The following is a 15592-nucleotide window of genomic DNA, read 5'->3' on the forward strand; positions in this document are numbered from 1 at the left end:
CCCAGACACGTCCCCTGGTGTTACTGTATAACGCCCCATTCCCAGCAGTCACCTCTCCAGTCATCACCCAGACACATCCCCTGGTGTTACTGTATAATGTCCCATTCCCAGCAGTCACCTCTCCAGTCATCACCCAGACACATCCCCCGGTGTTACTGTATAATGTCCCATTCCCAGCAGTCACCTCTCCAGTCATCACCCAGACACGTCCCCTGGTGTTACTGTATAATGTCCCATTCCCAGCAGTCACCTCTCCAGTCAGCAGCTGAATGATCTTGTTGGTGAGTTCCAGGATCTTCTGGTCATTGTGTCTTTCATGTATCAGTGAATGAGGTGGAGGCACCATGATGAGACTCTGGATCCTGCTCTGCCCTCCTGACACACGGGGGCAGCTGCTGGGTGTCTCACACTCACCAGATGTCTTCTTCACTACTGTGTAATCCTGTGTATTGTGGGAGACATCAATGAAAAGGTAAATTAGACTCAACCTAAATGGAGCTGTTTATTCAGGTGCTCGTTTTGCATAATATAAAATACTCTATTTTACAAAAACAAGTTTGCAAGAAAGTCCAAAATACAGGAAAATATATATGAGTGTATATGAGTATATAGCATATCTCTTGCAGCTCTGACATCGTTGCTTCCATGACACAAAGCAAACAATTGTAATAAAACGAGATTTATGGTAAGAACTTACCTTTGTTAAATCTTAGTCTGCGAGGTACACTGGGCTCCACAAGGATAGACATTGTGTTGTAGAGTAGGATATTGATCCGAGGCACCAACAGGCTCAAAAGCTTTGACTGTTCCCAAGATGCATAGCGCAGCCTCCTCTATAACCCCGCCTCCCTGCACAGGAGCTTAGTTTATAGTTAACCAGCCCAATGCAGTAGCAGGAAAAGAGACGACAACAGTTAGTAGCCACAAACACCACTCTCTCACGACAGGAGAAGTGTCAGCGGCCAATGCCATACCAACCAAAAGAAGCTAAGTGCGTCAGGGTGGGCGAGTTGTGGAGCCCAGTGTACCTCGCAGAAAGAGATTTAACAAAGGTAAGTTCTTACCATAAATCTCCTTTTCTGCTGCGGGGTACACTGGGCTCCACAAGGATAGACATTGGGGATGTCCTAAAGCAGTTCCTTAAGGGAGGAGACGCACTGTAGCGGGCACAAGAACCCGGCGTCCAAAGGAAGCATCCTGGGAAGCGGCAGTATCAAAGGCATAGAACCTTATGAACGTGTTCACTGAGGACCACATAGCCGCCTTGCACAATTGTTCAAGGGTCGCACCACAGCGGGCCGTCCAAGAAGGTCCAACAGACCTAGTAGAATGGGCCGTAATGTGAGCAGGAGCTGACAGACCAGCCTTCACATAAGCATGTGCAATCACCATTCTAATCCACCTGGCCAGAGTCTGCTTGTGAGCAGGCCAGCCACGTTTTTGAAAACAAAACAAAACAAAGAGAGAATCAGATTTTCTCAGAGAAGCCGTTCTCTTCTCATAGATACGGAGAGCCCGTACCACATCCAAAGACCGTTCTTTGGGAGACAAGTCAGGAGAGACAAGGGCTGGAACCACAATCTCCTGGTTAAGGTAGAACGAAGATACCACCTTAGGTAAATATCCGGGACGAGTACTAAGACCCGCACGGTCACAGTGAAAAATCAGATATGGGGAACTACAGGACAAGGCCCCCAAATCCGACACTCTTCTAGCGGAGGCAATAGCCAGCAAAAACACCACCTTAAGGGAAAGCCACTTAAGGTCAGCTGAGCCAAGAGGTTCAAATGGAGACTCTTGTAACGCCTCCAAAACTACCAAGTCCCAAGGAGCCACAGGCAGGACATAGGGAGGATGGATACGCAACACTGAGTAAAGGTATGAACATCAGGCAAAGTCGCAATTTTTCTCTGAAACCACACCGACAAGGAAGTAATATGAACCTTGAGTGAAGCCAGACGCAGGCCTAAATCCAGGCACTGCTGCAGAAAAGCCAAAAGTTTGGCCGTACTAAACTTGGAAGCGTCATAAGTGCTAGATGAGCACCAAACAAAGTAAGAATGTCAGACCCTATGGTAAATCCGAGCAGAAGCCGGTTTCCGAGCCCGCAACATAGTTTTAATGACCGCCTTAGAAAAACCTTTAGCCCTCAAGACGGAAGCTTCAAGAGCCACGTCGTCAAAGACAGCCGGGCCAGGTCCTGGTAGACACAGGGGCCCTGAATGAGGAGGTCTGGGCGTTGTGGAAGTAGAATTGGACGCTCTGACGAGAGGCCCTGAAGGTCTGAGAACCAGTGCCGTCTGGGCCACGCTGGAGCTATGAGAAGCAGGATTCCTCCTTCTTGCTTGAACTTCCGAATTACCCTGGGCAGGAGTGACATTGGAGGGAACACGTACGGCATCCGAAACTTCCATGGCACCGCCAGCGCATCCACGAATGCTGCTTGAGGATCCCTTGTCCTTGCTCCGAAGACCGGAACCTTTTGATTGTGTTGAGACGTCATCAGATCCACATCTGGAAGGCCTCACCTTTCCACTAGGAGTTGAAACACTTCTGGATGGAGGACCCACTCTCCGGCATGTACGTCCTGACGACTGAGAAAGTCCGCTTCCCAATTCAGGACTCCCGGAATGAATATTGCCGATATGGCCGGTAGATGGCGTTCCGCCTATTGAAGAATCCGTGAGACTTCCTTCATTGCCAAGCGGCTTCGAGTGCCGCCTTGATGATTTATGTAAGCCACTGTGGTGACGTTGTCCGACTGTATTAAATGCTGAGCCAGGTTCAATGCGTTGAAGACCGCCCACAATTCCAGAATGTTGATCCGGAGGAGAGACTCCTCCTTGGTCCACTGACCCTGAAGAAAGTGTTGCTCCAACACCGCGCCCCAACCCCTTAGACTGACATCCGTCGTCAACAAGACCCAGTCCGGTATCCAGTAGGGACGACCCCTGCGCAGTCGTTGATCCTGGAGCCACCAGTGCAGCGAAAAACGGACCTCCGGAATCAATGAGATCATGTGTGACCTGATCCGATGAGGCAGGCCATCCCGCTTGGCCAGAATTAGCCTATGGAGAGGGCGAGAATGAAATTGAACATACTCCACCATGTCGAATGCTGACACCATGAGGCCCAGCACCTGCATCGCCGAATAAATTGACACTTGCGGACAAGAAAGGAAGTAACGAATCCTGTCCTGAAGCTTCAGCACTTTCTCCTGAGACAAGAACAACCGCTGCTTGTGAGTGTCCAATAGGGAGGATTTCTTCCAGTTGATGAGCCACCCGTGGGCTTGCAGAAACCGGACAGTCAGATCTAGGTGACGTAGGAGAATTTCTGGGGAATTTGCCAGGATCAACAAGTCGTCCAGATAGGGTAGGATCCTGACCCCTTAACGGCGGAGTACCGCCGTCATCACCGCCATAACTTTGGTAATAACTTGCAGAGCCATGGTTAAACCAAAAGGTAACGGCCAAAACTGGTAGTGGAGGTTGCCAACTGCAAATCTCAGGTACTGCTGATGCGACACTGCTATAGGAACATGTAGGTAAGCATCCTGTATATCCAGGGAAACCATATAATCCCCAGGTTCCAACGCCAGAACAATAGAGCGAAGGGTTTCCATACGGAACTTAAAATTTTTCACGAACTTGTTCAACGCCTTGAGGTTGAGAATGGGCCAGGAGGACCCATTCGGGTTCGGGACTAGAAACAGCTGAGAATAGTACCCCTGGCCTCTCTGAGCAAGAGGCACCTGTACTACCACTCCTGTGTCCAGGAGGGTCCGTACCACCGAATGTAGAGTCTTTACCTTTATCTGATCCGAAGGGACGTCTGTCAGACAAAATCGATGAGGGGGACGGTTTTTGAAGGCTATGGCGTAACCTCGAGTGACGACTTCCTGTACCCAGACATCTGCAGTGGTCGTCAACCATTCCTGCGTATACCCTAGAAGCCGGTCCCCACCCCCTGGGGTCCCCAATGGGGAGGCCCGCCTATTCATGCAGCAGGCTTATCAGTCTTGGAACCCCGTTGACGGACAGCCCAGGCTCTTTTGGGCTTTGGCTTCCCAGGTTTGGAAGTGCGGGCATGTTTGTGGTACGCCTGATCTTTTGCTTTACCTGAAGGACGAAAATAAGTACTTTTAGCCTACGGCAGTGAAGGAGCAGTACTTGGTAGACAGGCAGTTTTGGCAGTAGCCAAATCAGCCACTATCTTATATAAGTCCTCTCCGAATAGTAAGCCGCCTCTTTAATATAGTGAGAAGCTGTGACAATATATGACAAGCATTGTCTAGCATTGTCAGAAGAGATTTCAGCTTCCAACTCTTGGGCCCATGCTTCAATAGCTTCTGCAGCCCATGTTGCTGCAATAGTGGGCCTTTGCGCAGCACCCGTGAGGGTGTAAATCGCTTTCAGACAACCCTCCACACGTTTATCCGTAGGCTCTTTTAGAGACGTGACGGTAGTGACAGGAAGAGCTGAGGAAACCACCATCCCTGCCACATGCGAGTCCACTGGAGGAGGTGTCTCCCAATTTTTAGACAGCTCTGGTGCGAGGGGATAGCGAGCCAGCATCTTCTTTTGAGGCACAAACTTCTTTCCCAGGTTTTCCCAGGGTTCCTGATGTATATCTACTAGGTGGTCAGAATGAGGTAAAACTTGTTTAACCACTTTCCGACGCTTGAATCTATCTGGTTACTTAGGAGGGATGGATGTCTCGGGATCATCCGTGATCTATAGAATCAACTTAATAGCCTCCAATAGATCAGAAACATCCACTTGTGACCTACCATCCCCATCAGTATTATCTGTGTCAAAATCTGTGGGGTCAGTGTAAGCACCATCTTCATCAGACGGGGTGTCAGTGACAGCAGTGGATTGTGAGGAAGTAGTATCCCACTTAGTGGACCCCTTGGTCTTAGGCGAGCGAGGGTCAGACTTGTTAGTAGTCAGTGACTGGTTCAATTTCTTCAATTGAGCGGACAAGTTATCTGCCCACCGCAGATTAACCGCGGGGACCATATACGGTTGAACCGGCATGGGAGGTCCCATAGGGAGCGTTAGTTTAGTAACTAGCGTATTCAGAAGCGTGGAGAAAGTAGCCCACGGCGGGTCATAATGGACCCCGGTTGCCACAGTCCCACTGGGGGGCAAGGAGCCCCCAGAACCAGAGCCCGCAGCTGCTATATTTTCCTCATAGGTACCTGTGGCGTCAGCAACACCGGTAGTGTGTTCAGCCCCAGAACTGTTACCCTCAGAAGCAGACATGATATAACTTGCAGTATCAGGTAACACAGTACAATTGTCAGCAGCACAATACCTGACCCAAACCCCTGCGTGTATGACAACAGGGATACAGGAGAGATATGGTGACTAAAATCACAGAGAAAAATACGTATTAGAGTATATCTTGTGAATATCCTATATTATATTATTATAAACCTGACGCACCAAGCCCCCTCAGGTTATATAATATAGGGATAGCAAGTGGAGTGAGAGACACAAAATGAAATTCACCCAGCAAGCTGATGCACACACAGATAGTCACAGTTATACAATGCAGAGGTTATTACCAACAATAATACTGCACTGGACTAGCTTATATATAGCTATGTAGTCAATAGATATAACACTGCACAGTAAGAACTGGATGTATATCACAGGGTACTTGTACCAGAGAACCCTGACTAAATGCACTCTTTCTTAACTAACACTGTCTAATTGACATGTAGAATACTTAAGTGTCTTGTAAAGTCACAGCGCTGACTACCAGGCGGCTTTACAAAGGAGGATTTGCTCAAGCAGTCCCAGGAACAGAGTAGCTGAGAGATAATGGCGCCCAAACACTGACAGGGAGTGAGGGAGAGACAGATATGCAGCTCCAGGGCGGGAACATTTACTGTAAATGGCGCCCAGGAGCTGGGAGAGGGGCTACAGGTCTAAACCTTATCCCCCTGCTGGACTTAACCACCGGTAAAATGATTTATAAGAGAAACCTGACCTGTACCCTTGCCCTGGTGGCCTAGTGGGGTCGCCTGTATGCCAAAGTGTCCACGCCAGCGCGCGAGGCCCGCCTCCCACCGGCCGCGCTGGATCGCGATACAGCGTGGGTCCCACGAACGGGACCCACTTACCACCTCCCGAAGCGCGGCCACGCGATCCCGGAGAGCCCCAGCCGTGTGTGTCTAACTTGAAGAAAACCGGAGCCTCCTGCTATAGGTACCCGGCAACCAGGGCACGGGAGTGTACAGCGCCGCTGGGGAGAGATGAAGCTGCAGCAGGCAATGTCTACTGACATCCACACTCTGCTGCAGCCCATGTAGTCTTCACTTTACTTTAAAAAAAAGCTCTTCTTAGGGCTGCCAGGAGCAGCTCCTCTGTTACGTGCCTGCTATCTGCGGCACCAACTACAAAACTGAGCTCCTGTGCAGGGAGGCGGGGTTATAGAGGAGGCGGTGCTATGCATCTTGGGAACAGTCAAAGCTTTTGAGCCTGTTGGTGCTTCGGATCAAGATCCTACTCTACACCCCAATGTCTATCCTTGTGGAGCCCAGTGTACCCCGCAGCAGAAATACCAACTACAATGAGTGTTGTGAGACTGATACTAATATCTGAGAAAGGCTACTAGCTGCTCGGTTATTACTATAGATATGTGTCTTCACTGTGACACTCCCAGATCCACTCACCGTCCCAGTAATGTCCCAGTATTATCACTATAGATATAGGTGATGTCACTGTGACGCTCCCAGATCCCCTCACCTCCACCAGTCATGTTCATGTATTATTGCTATAGAAATACGTGACGTCACTGTGACAGTACCAGATCCCCTCACCTCCCCAGTCATGTCCCTGTATTATTACTATAGGTATAAGTGATGTCACTGTGACGGTCCCAGATACTCTCACCTCCCCAGTCATGTCCCTGTATTATTACTATAGATACAAATGACGTCACTGTGACACTCCCAGATCCCCTCACCTCCCTAGTCATGTCCCTGCATTATTACCATAGATATAACTGACGTCACTGTGACGCTCCCAGATCCCTTCACCTCCCCAGTCATGTCCCTGTATTATTACTATAGCTATAAGTGATGTCACTGTGAACCTCCCAGAATCCCTCACCTCCCCAGTCATGTCCCTGTATTATTACTATAGATATAAGTGACGTCACTGTGACGCTCCCAGATCCCCTCACCACCCCAGTCATGTCTCTTTATTATTACTACAGATATAAGTGACGTCACTGTGACACTCCCAGATCCCCTCACCTCTCCAGTCAGTAGATGGATGATCTCCAGGGTGACAGATAATATCTTCTCACTCAGGTATCTCCCATCCTTGTCCATCCTCGGTGAATCCGTATTCACACGTCTCATCCTCATGTGATTTTTAACAAAGACTGTGGTTCCTCAAATGCCAATCGTCTAAGAAAAATATGAGAATTAGATTTTCTTTACCTTCCGGTAAATCCTTTTCTCGTAGTCCATAAGGGATATTGGGGGAATCTAGTACGATGGGGTATAGACGGGGTCCAAAGGAGCCGGTGCACTTAAAATTTCTTCAACTGGGTGTTCTGGCTCCTCCCCTCTATGCCCCCTCCCACAAGCAGTTATAAGTAAACAGTGCACGAAGGAGAAAGAACATACTTGAGCGAAGGAACATAACAGCGAGTGGTGAGATTTACACACCAGCACACCACGTAACATTAACGACCAGCAGCGGCTGGTAACAAACAGCAACAGCTGAACAGGTGACCGTACAAAAGAGAACCTGCAGAAAGTGACCGCACAAAGGCGGGCGCCCAATATCCCTTATGGACTACGAGAAAAAAGGATTTACCGTTAAGTAATTAAAATCCTATTTTCTCTAGCATCCATAAGGGATATTGGGGGAATCTAGTACGATGGGGACATCCCAAAGCAGAATGGGCGGAAACGTGCAGAGACGTCTGCAGTGCCGTCTACCCAAACTGGGAATCCTCTTTGGCTAGGGTATCAAACCTGTAGAACTTCACAAAGGTGTTCTTCCCTGACCAGGTAGCAGCTCAGCACAGTTGCAAGGCCGAGACTCCACGGGCAGCCACCCAGGAAGATCCCACCGATCTTGTAGAGTGAGCCTTCAGAGACTGTGGAACAGGTAAGGCTGCCAATAGATAGGCCTGTTGGATAGTAAGCCTAAGCCAACGAGCAATGGACTGCTTTGAAGCAGGGCAACCCTTTTTCTGCGCATCACATAGCACGAACAGGGAATTCGTCTTTCTGATCTGAGCCGTTCTCTTGACATAGATCTTCAAGGCTCACACAGCATCCAATGCCTCTGGAGGAGCAGAAGTGCCAGAACCTGACGGAACCACAATAGGTTGATTTAAGTGGAACCCAGAGACAACATTCAGCAGGAACTGCTATCTAGTCCTGAGCTCCGCTCTGTTCTCGTAAAAGATCGAGTAGGGACTTTTACACGATAAGACCCCCCAGTTCTGAGACACGTATAGCAGAAGCCAGGGCCAGTAACATCACCGTCTTCCACATGAGGTACTTGTCTTCTACCATCATCAGAGGTTCAAACCAGGAGGACTACAGAAATTCCAACACAACATTCAAATCCCAGGGTGCCGTGAGCGGCACAAAAGGAGGCTGAGTGTGAAGCACCCCTTGCAAGAAGGTATGTACTTCTGGCAACACTGACAATTTCTTCTGGAAGAAAACGGAGAGAGCTGAAATCTGGACCTTAATGAACCCAGACATAAGCCCTTATCCACTCCAGCCTGCAGGAAACGGAGGAAATGTCCCAAGTGGAACTCTGCATGTGGATACGTGCGGTCCACACACCAAGAGACATATCTTCTCCAGATATGATGATAGTGTTTTGGCGTCACAGGTTTCCTGGCCTGAACCATGGTAGCAATAACCTTTTTGGAAAGGCCCTTGTGAGCTAGGATGTTCCGCTCAACTTTCATGCCGTCAAACAAAGCTGCCGTAAGTCCGGGTAGACGAACGGTCCTTGTTGAAGATCTCTTCTCAGTGGCAGAGGCCAAGGGTCTTCGATGGACATGTCCAGAAAATCTACGTAGCAAGCCCTCCGGGGCAATCAGAATTGCCTGAATGCCTTGATTCCTGATTCGCTTGAGCACCCTTGGGAGCAATGGAATCGGAGGAAACAGGTAGTCCAGCCAGTAAGGCCAAGTCGACGTCAGTGCATCTATCCCTCGCCTGAGGGTTTGTGAACAATACCAATGAAGCTTCTTGTTGAGTCGAGAAGTCATCAAGTCTATTTGTGGACAGCCACACCGGTCGATGATCTGCTGAAACACCTGATGGTGAAGCCCCCATTCTCCCAGGCGGAGATCGTGACGACTCAGGAAGTCCGCTTCCCAGGTGTCTACTTTCGGAATGAAGATTGCGGACATTGCTCTTGCATTTATTTCTGCCCAAAGGAGTATCCTTGACACCTATCGCATGCAGGCCCTGCTTTTTGTCCCTCCTTGTTGAATGATGTACGCCACTGCTGTGGCGCTGTCCGACTTCACTTGGATCGCGTGATCCCTGAGTAAAGGAGAGGCCTGAAGCAGAGCATTGTTGATCGACTTAAGTTCCAGAATGTTGATTGGGAGGAGGGCTTCGTGGGCTGACCACCTGCACTGGAACTGAGCCCCTGGATGACAGCTTCCCATCCCCTCAGACTCACATCCGTCGTGAGGATCCAATCCTGAATCCTGAAATTTAGGCCTTTCAGTAGGTTGTAGGACTGCAGCCACTACAGGAGGGAAATCCTGGCCTGAGGTGACAGCCATATTATCCGGTGCATCTGAAGTTGTGATCAGTACCACTTGCTCAGGAGATCCAATTGAAATGTTCTGGCATGGAACCTTCCATACTGGATCGCCTCGTATGAGGCTACCATCTTCCCCAACAATCTTATGCAAAGATGGATGGATAGTCGAGCAGGCCGGAGAACCATGCGGATCATCTCCTGAAGTTTTCTCGCTTTGTCTTCTGGAAGGAACACTTTCTGGGCCACAGTATCCAGCAACATTCCCAGGAACAGGAGCCACTGATATGGCTCCAGGTGGGACTTCTGTAAATTGAGGATCCACCAATGGTGTGACAGAAGTTGGGTAGTGCGGTCTATATGGAGCAATAAAAGCTACCTAGATCTTGCTTTTATCAGGAGATCGTCCAGGTAAGGGACAATATTGAACCCCTGGACTCGGAGCTGGAACATCATCTCCGCCATCACCTTCGTGAAAACCCTCGGAGCTGTGGACAGAGCGGAGGGTAGCGCCTGGAACTGGTAGGATTTTAGATTCAAAATGGGTCTTACTGAACCGTCTGGTTTTGGTACCACGAAAACGTTGGAGTAGTAACCCTTTCCCTGTTGTTGCAGAGGTACTGAAACAATGACTTGGGAGTGGACCAATTTGAGGATGGCCTATTGCAGCATAACACAGGTATCCTCTAAAACTGGTAAGCTTGATTTGAAAAATCGTTGGGGAAGAGCACTGTCGAACTCCAGCTTGTAGTCCTGAAAAATGAGGTCCTTGACCCAGGTATCCTGGCAGGAACTTTACCAGATACGGCTGAAGTGACGCAGCCAAGCTTCCACCTCGAGATCTCCTTGGGGTGGGTGGGCACCGTCATGCTGAGACCTTAGTGGAAGCTGAACTGGTGCTCTCCTGAGAACCGGCGAACGCTGGTTTTCTTGTCTTACCTCTGGTGCCTCTAGCAGCGTTGGAGGCATCTCTGACCCTAGATCTAAATCTGTTAGACCGAAAGGACTCAGTGGATGGCCCCAGGTAGGAACATCTAGCTAGCGGGGGCCTCAGAGGGAAGAAACGTGGATTTTCCCACAGTAAATTTAGAAATCCACGTATCCAATTCCACTCCAAAGAGCCATTCCCCCGAAAAGGGGAGAGACTCGACACTGAGCTTGGATTCTGCGTCCGCAATCCACTGACTCAATCACAAGGCCCTGCATGCCGACACTGCCATAGCAGTGGTCCTAGCATTAATATTGCCTATCTCCTTGAGAGAATCACACAGGACGCGTGCAGTGTCCTGAATGTGCTTCAGGAGAGTCACTGTAGTGACATGGGGCATATCCCAGAGAGGCCCTCCTGAATCTGAGTAGCCCACGTATGAATGGCATGAGACATCCAGCAACCTGCTATGACCAGTCTTTGTGACATACCCGCTGCTGTGTAGACATCAGTGTAGTCTCTATCTTCCTATCCCCGGGGTCCTTTATGGTGAAGGAGCCTGGGGCTGGCAGTACCGCCTTTTTAGATAGGCGAGAGACAGATACGTCAACAGCCGGGGGTTCTTCACAGAATTTACTGCCTTCAGGAGCAAATAGGAAAGTGTGCAAAACTCGTTTTGACACTTAGTATTTTTTATCTGGATTTTCCAGGCTAACTTAAATAGGTAATCTAAATCTGCAGAATCAGGGAATGTGGCACTGAGCTTGTTCTGTGTGAAGAAAAACAACTGCTGTGTCACAGCGTTCCCTAGAGGGAGTTTTAACACGTCCCGTATAGCTAAAATGAGGGGTTCAATACCCAGTGCAGAAGGGGAATCCCCAGTAACGGGATTTAATTCCTCCCCCTCCTCCTGTATCTCCTCATCTGAATCTGAGAGTAAAGCAGGTAACCCAACCCACGTTTTAGTTAGAGAAGGGGGGCTGTGGAACGTCTGCCCTCGCAGCCAGGTCTGCAACAGCCTGCTGCAGTTTTTGAGTTTTTTGAGCAGTAGCAGTGGGCTGAGATTACATATCTGACATCATGGTTCTTATGGCACCTAGCCAGGAAGGCTCTTTACCCCCCCCCCCCCTCCCCCCTCACTGAGCTGTGAGGACTGGCTGCATTGTTCACAGGATAATGAACCAGATGTAGAGGGGGAGAATCTGGTGTGACATACACTGCACAATTGGTGTTTTACCATGTTTACAGTAGACAACACTCATATACACATACACACAGACAAGTAAAACAATAGTAAGCCTTCTTACTGTATGTGATAGGGAGACAGAGAGAAGGGAACAGCACACCCAAGCTAAACAGCCCCAGTGAGGCTGCAAGCTGATATATCACGGTGAAACACCAGTGTTTATGTCCTTTTCAGGACCCAGATTGTGTACAATAGCGGCTCTCCCCCTTTGCTACACCCCTGTACCAGTTTTCCTGCGTATCCTGAGTGTCTGGAGGAGCTGTGAGTGCCTGCTTCTGCAGCTGTAAGCAGAGGAAGGTGCCAAAACACTGCTGGTCCGGCTCTGAGGAAGCTCCGTTCCCTGTAATGGCACCGGAGTTTCAGTGATCTTCATACTGGCAAAGTCTCCCTCGGAGTGTAAAAACATCACACAAATGCTAGTTTTACCCACAGCTGCCAGTGTACACAGGGAGGCTATAGCGGGTTCCCCCAGGAGGGTCCCGTATGCCACCCCTGCATTTTGCTGCACCATGAACCGGGGCATCTGGTTTGTTCTCACCACTGTGGTCACCTTCAGGCTAATGTTAGGGGTGTGCGGCATGCTGCGATTGTGACCGCTAAGGCACAGTGCCCCGCGGTACAACAACCTCTCAGGACAGTGGTCCTGCAGCGTGGAAGCGGCTCTGACACCTCACAAGGCTGGTGACCACTCCCCCCACCCTAAACTACCACGGTGCAAGTATGCTGTTGCCCAAACAGCATACCGAAAATAACAAAGATTTAAAAGAATCTGAAGAAAATCCTCTGGAGCTGCAGAGTGTGCATCCTCTCCTGAGGGCACTTTTTTCTAACCTGCCTGTGGGAGGGGGCATAAAGGGGAGGAGCCAGCACACCCAGTTGAAGAAATTTAAAGTGCACCGGATCCTTTGGACCCCATCTATACCCCATCATACTAAGTCTTCCTAATATCCCTTATGGATGCTAGAGAAAATAATAATATTTCTTGAAATTTCCAGTGAATAAGCTTATAAGACTGCTCAATAAAATTGGCGCAATAACGTATCGCTTTGGGTGAAACCACCACTACTCGTGGTAAGAAGTCTTGGCTTCCCAGATACTACAATTTTGTTCGGAATTGTAGTATTGGAATAAATTTCATTCCAGAATCAAATCGATAATTCTTGTGTCCAAAATGTCCGTGTGTGTTTATGCCCGATATTCAGAGTTTTTGGGCTCCAATTGTTTTCTCTATGCTGGTGAAAAAGAGAAGTGCAGTAGAACTGACTGCGAGATGCCGATGTTAACTTAACCAGTTCAGTACAGTATGTATATAATGGTGAAGAACAGTGTAGCACCGCCGCTTAGCTCTGCCACAGTCAGGGGCCCGCTAAGTTACAAATTCAGTGTGGAAAATGCCTTTTTTTTAAATAGCGCAGTAGCTGCACTGCGGCCAGCAGCAACATATTATCAGTATATGTATGAGGAAATTATAATACAGGTTGAGTATCCCTTATCCAAAATGCTTGGGACCAGAAGTGATTTTGATATCGGATTTTTCCGTAATTTGGAATAATTGCATACTATAATGAGATATCATGGTGATGGGACCCAAGTCTAAGCACAGAATGCATTTATGTTTCATATACACCTTATAACACATAGCCTTAATGTAATTTTAGCCAATATTTGTAATAACTTTGTGTATTAAACAAAGTTTGTGTACATTGAGCAATCAGAAAATAAAGGTTTCACTATCTCACTCCAAAAATTCTGTATTCCGGAATATTTGGATAAGGGATACTCAACCTGTAGCAGTTTATGTATGTGGTAATTATAGTAGCAGTATAGGTATATTTATGAGGTAATGATAGTAGTAGTATAAGTATATGTATGAGGTCATTATAGTAGTAGTATAGATATATTTATGAGGTAATTATAGCAGCAGTATAGGTATATTTATGGGGTAATTATAGTAGTAGTATAAGTATATGTATGAGGTAATTATACTAGTAGTATAAGTATATTTATGAGGTAATTATAGTAGCAGTATAGTTATATTCATGGGGAAATTATAGTAGTAGTATGGGTAAATTTATCAGGTAATTATAGTAGTTGTATAGGTATATTTAAGGGTTAATTATAGTAGCAGTATAAGTATATGTATGAGGTAATTATAGTAGCAGTATAGGTATATTTATGAGGTAATTATAGTTGCAGTATAGGTATATTTATGGGGTAATTATAGTAGCAATATAGGTATATTTATGGGGTAATTATAGTAGTAGTATAAGTATATTTATGAGGTAATTATAGTAGCAGTATAGTTATATTCATGGGGAAATTATAGTAGTAGTATGGGTAAATTTATCAGGTAATTATAGTAGTTGTATAGGTATATTTAAGGGGTAATTATAGTAGCAGTATAAGTATATGTATGAGGTAATTATAGTAGCAGTATAGGTATATTTATGAGGTAATTATAGTAGCAGTATAGGTATATTTATGAGGTAATTATAGTAGCAGTATAGGTATATTTATGAGGTAATTATAGTAGCAGTATAGGTATATTTATGGGGTAATTATAGTAGCAATATAGGTATATTTATGAGGTAATTATAGTAGCAGTATAGGTCTATTTATGAGGTAATTATAGTAGCAGTATACAGTAGGTATATGTATGCGGTAATTATAGTATTAGTAGGCAGTGCTATTTTTGTAGAAAATAGGTCAGGAACTCCCTGGGTAGAGGCAGGTTAGGCGGAGATGTGGGTGGTGCGTCAGAGGAGTTGGGGCTTCAAAGGGTGTTTAAAGATATTTCCCTAGCGCTGTTCTAACCACTGTGCCATCATGTTGCTTATAGTTCAGCAGTTGCTTACAATTAAGGAGCTGCTGTTCACCTACCAACCATTGGGGTGTACAGTGTCTGTTCACATTTGGGGTAGTGTAAGACTAGCGGGGGGGCGGTCAAAACACACACAAAAAATCAGTAATCTTTTTTTTTTTCATGCTGGCTACATGATAAATCTGTAGAAGTTTTGTTTGGCCAAGCAGGCCAGCAGATGTTTGAGGGCGGAGCGGTGGCCATCTTGCGGCATGTAGCATCCTGACAAGCTTCTGCCAGAAGTTGGGACCCTGAGCAGCCGCCTAGACTCCACAAAATGACTGATGGCAGCACACTGCACTGCATGCAGCAGACCAGGATTCCTCCAGTGCAAGCTGCACTGTCCTGCCCTTTGTAACCCAATACTGAATTATTAAGTGAATCCTTATTATGAGGTTCCGGATCGCCGTTCCGCATAACATTATTTTTAACCTTAGCATCAGGAATAGTGTTTCGGTGGGAAAAAATAGCCCTGTTTAGTATAGGTATATGTTTGCAGAAATTCTAGTATCAGTATAGGTATATTGTTAGGTAACGGGGGCCCCTTGGTGTGAGGTGACGCAGGGCCCCTTGGTGTGAGGTGACGCAGGGCCCCTTGGTGTGAGGTGACGCAGAACCCTCGAGTGTGAGGTGACGCAGGGCCCCTCGAGTGTGAGGTGACGCAGGGCCATACTTGCCTACCTGACCCTCTCCATGAGGGAGAAAATGCTCTGTTCCTGGACTTTCCTGGTAATGTATGATTGCCATCACCTGTGGAGAAACACCTTTCTTATCCATTAACTAGC

General features: G+C 47.5%; 1 protein-coding gene across 3 annotated transcripts in view; it reads right to left on the reverse strand.

The window, feature by feature from the left end:
* The window catches only part of LOC135054611 (oocyte zinc finger protein XlCOF22-like), a 133314-nt gene that overhangs the window by 117396 nt on the left and 326 nt on the right, over window positions 1-15592 (reverse strand). For all 3 annotated transcript variants that reach the window (XM_063957805.1, XM_063957804.1, XM_063957803.1), the window contains exons 2-3: window positions 7274-7429; window positions 251-442 (exon numbers count right to left, since the gene is read on the reverse strand). In XM_063957805.1, the coding sequence (XP_063813875.1) occupies window positions 251-442; window positions 7274-7387 (306 nt within the window). In that variant the 5' untranslated portion in view covers window positions 7388-7429. The remainder of the gene's footprint in view (window positions 1-250; window positions 443-7273; window positions 7430-15592) is intronic.

The sequence above is a fragment of the Pseudophryne corroboree genome, chromosome 3, assembly GCF_028390025.1.
Source record: "Pseudophryne corroboree isolate aPseCor3 chromosome 3, aPseCor3.hap2, whole genome shotgun sequence".
NCBI lineage: Eukaryota > Metazoa > Chordata > Amphibia > Anura > Myobatrachidae > Pseudophryne > Pseudophryne corroboree.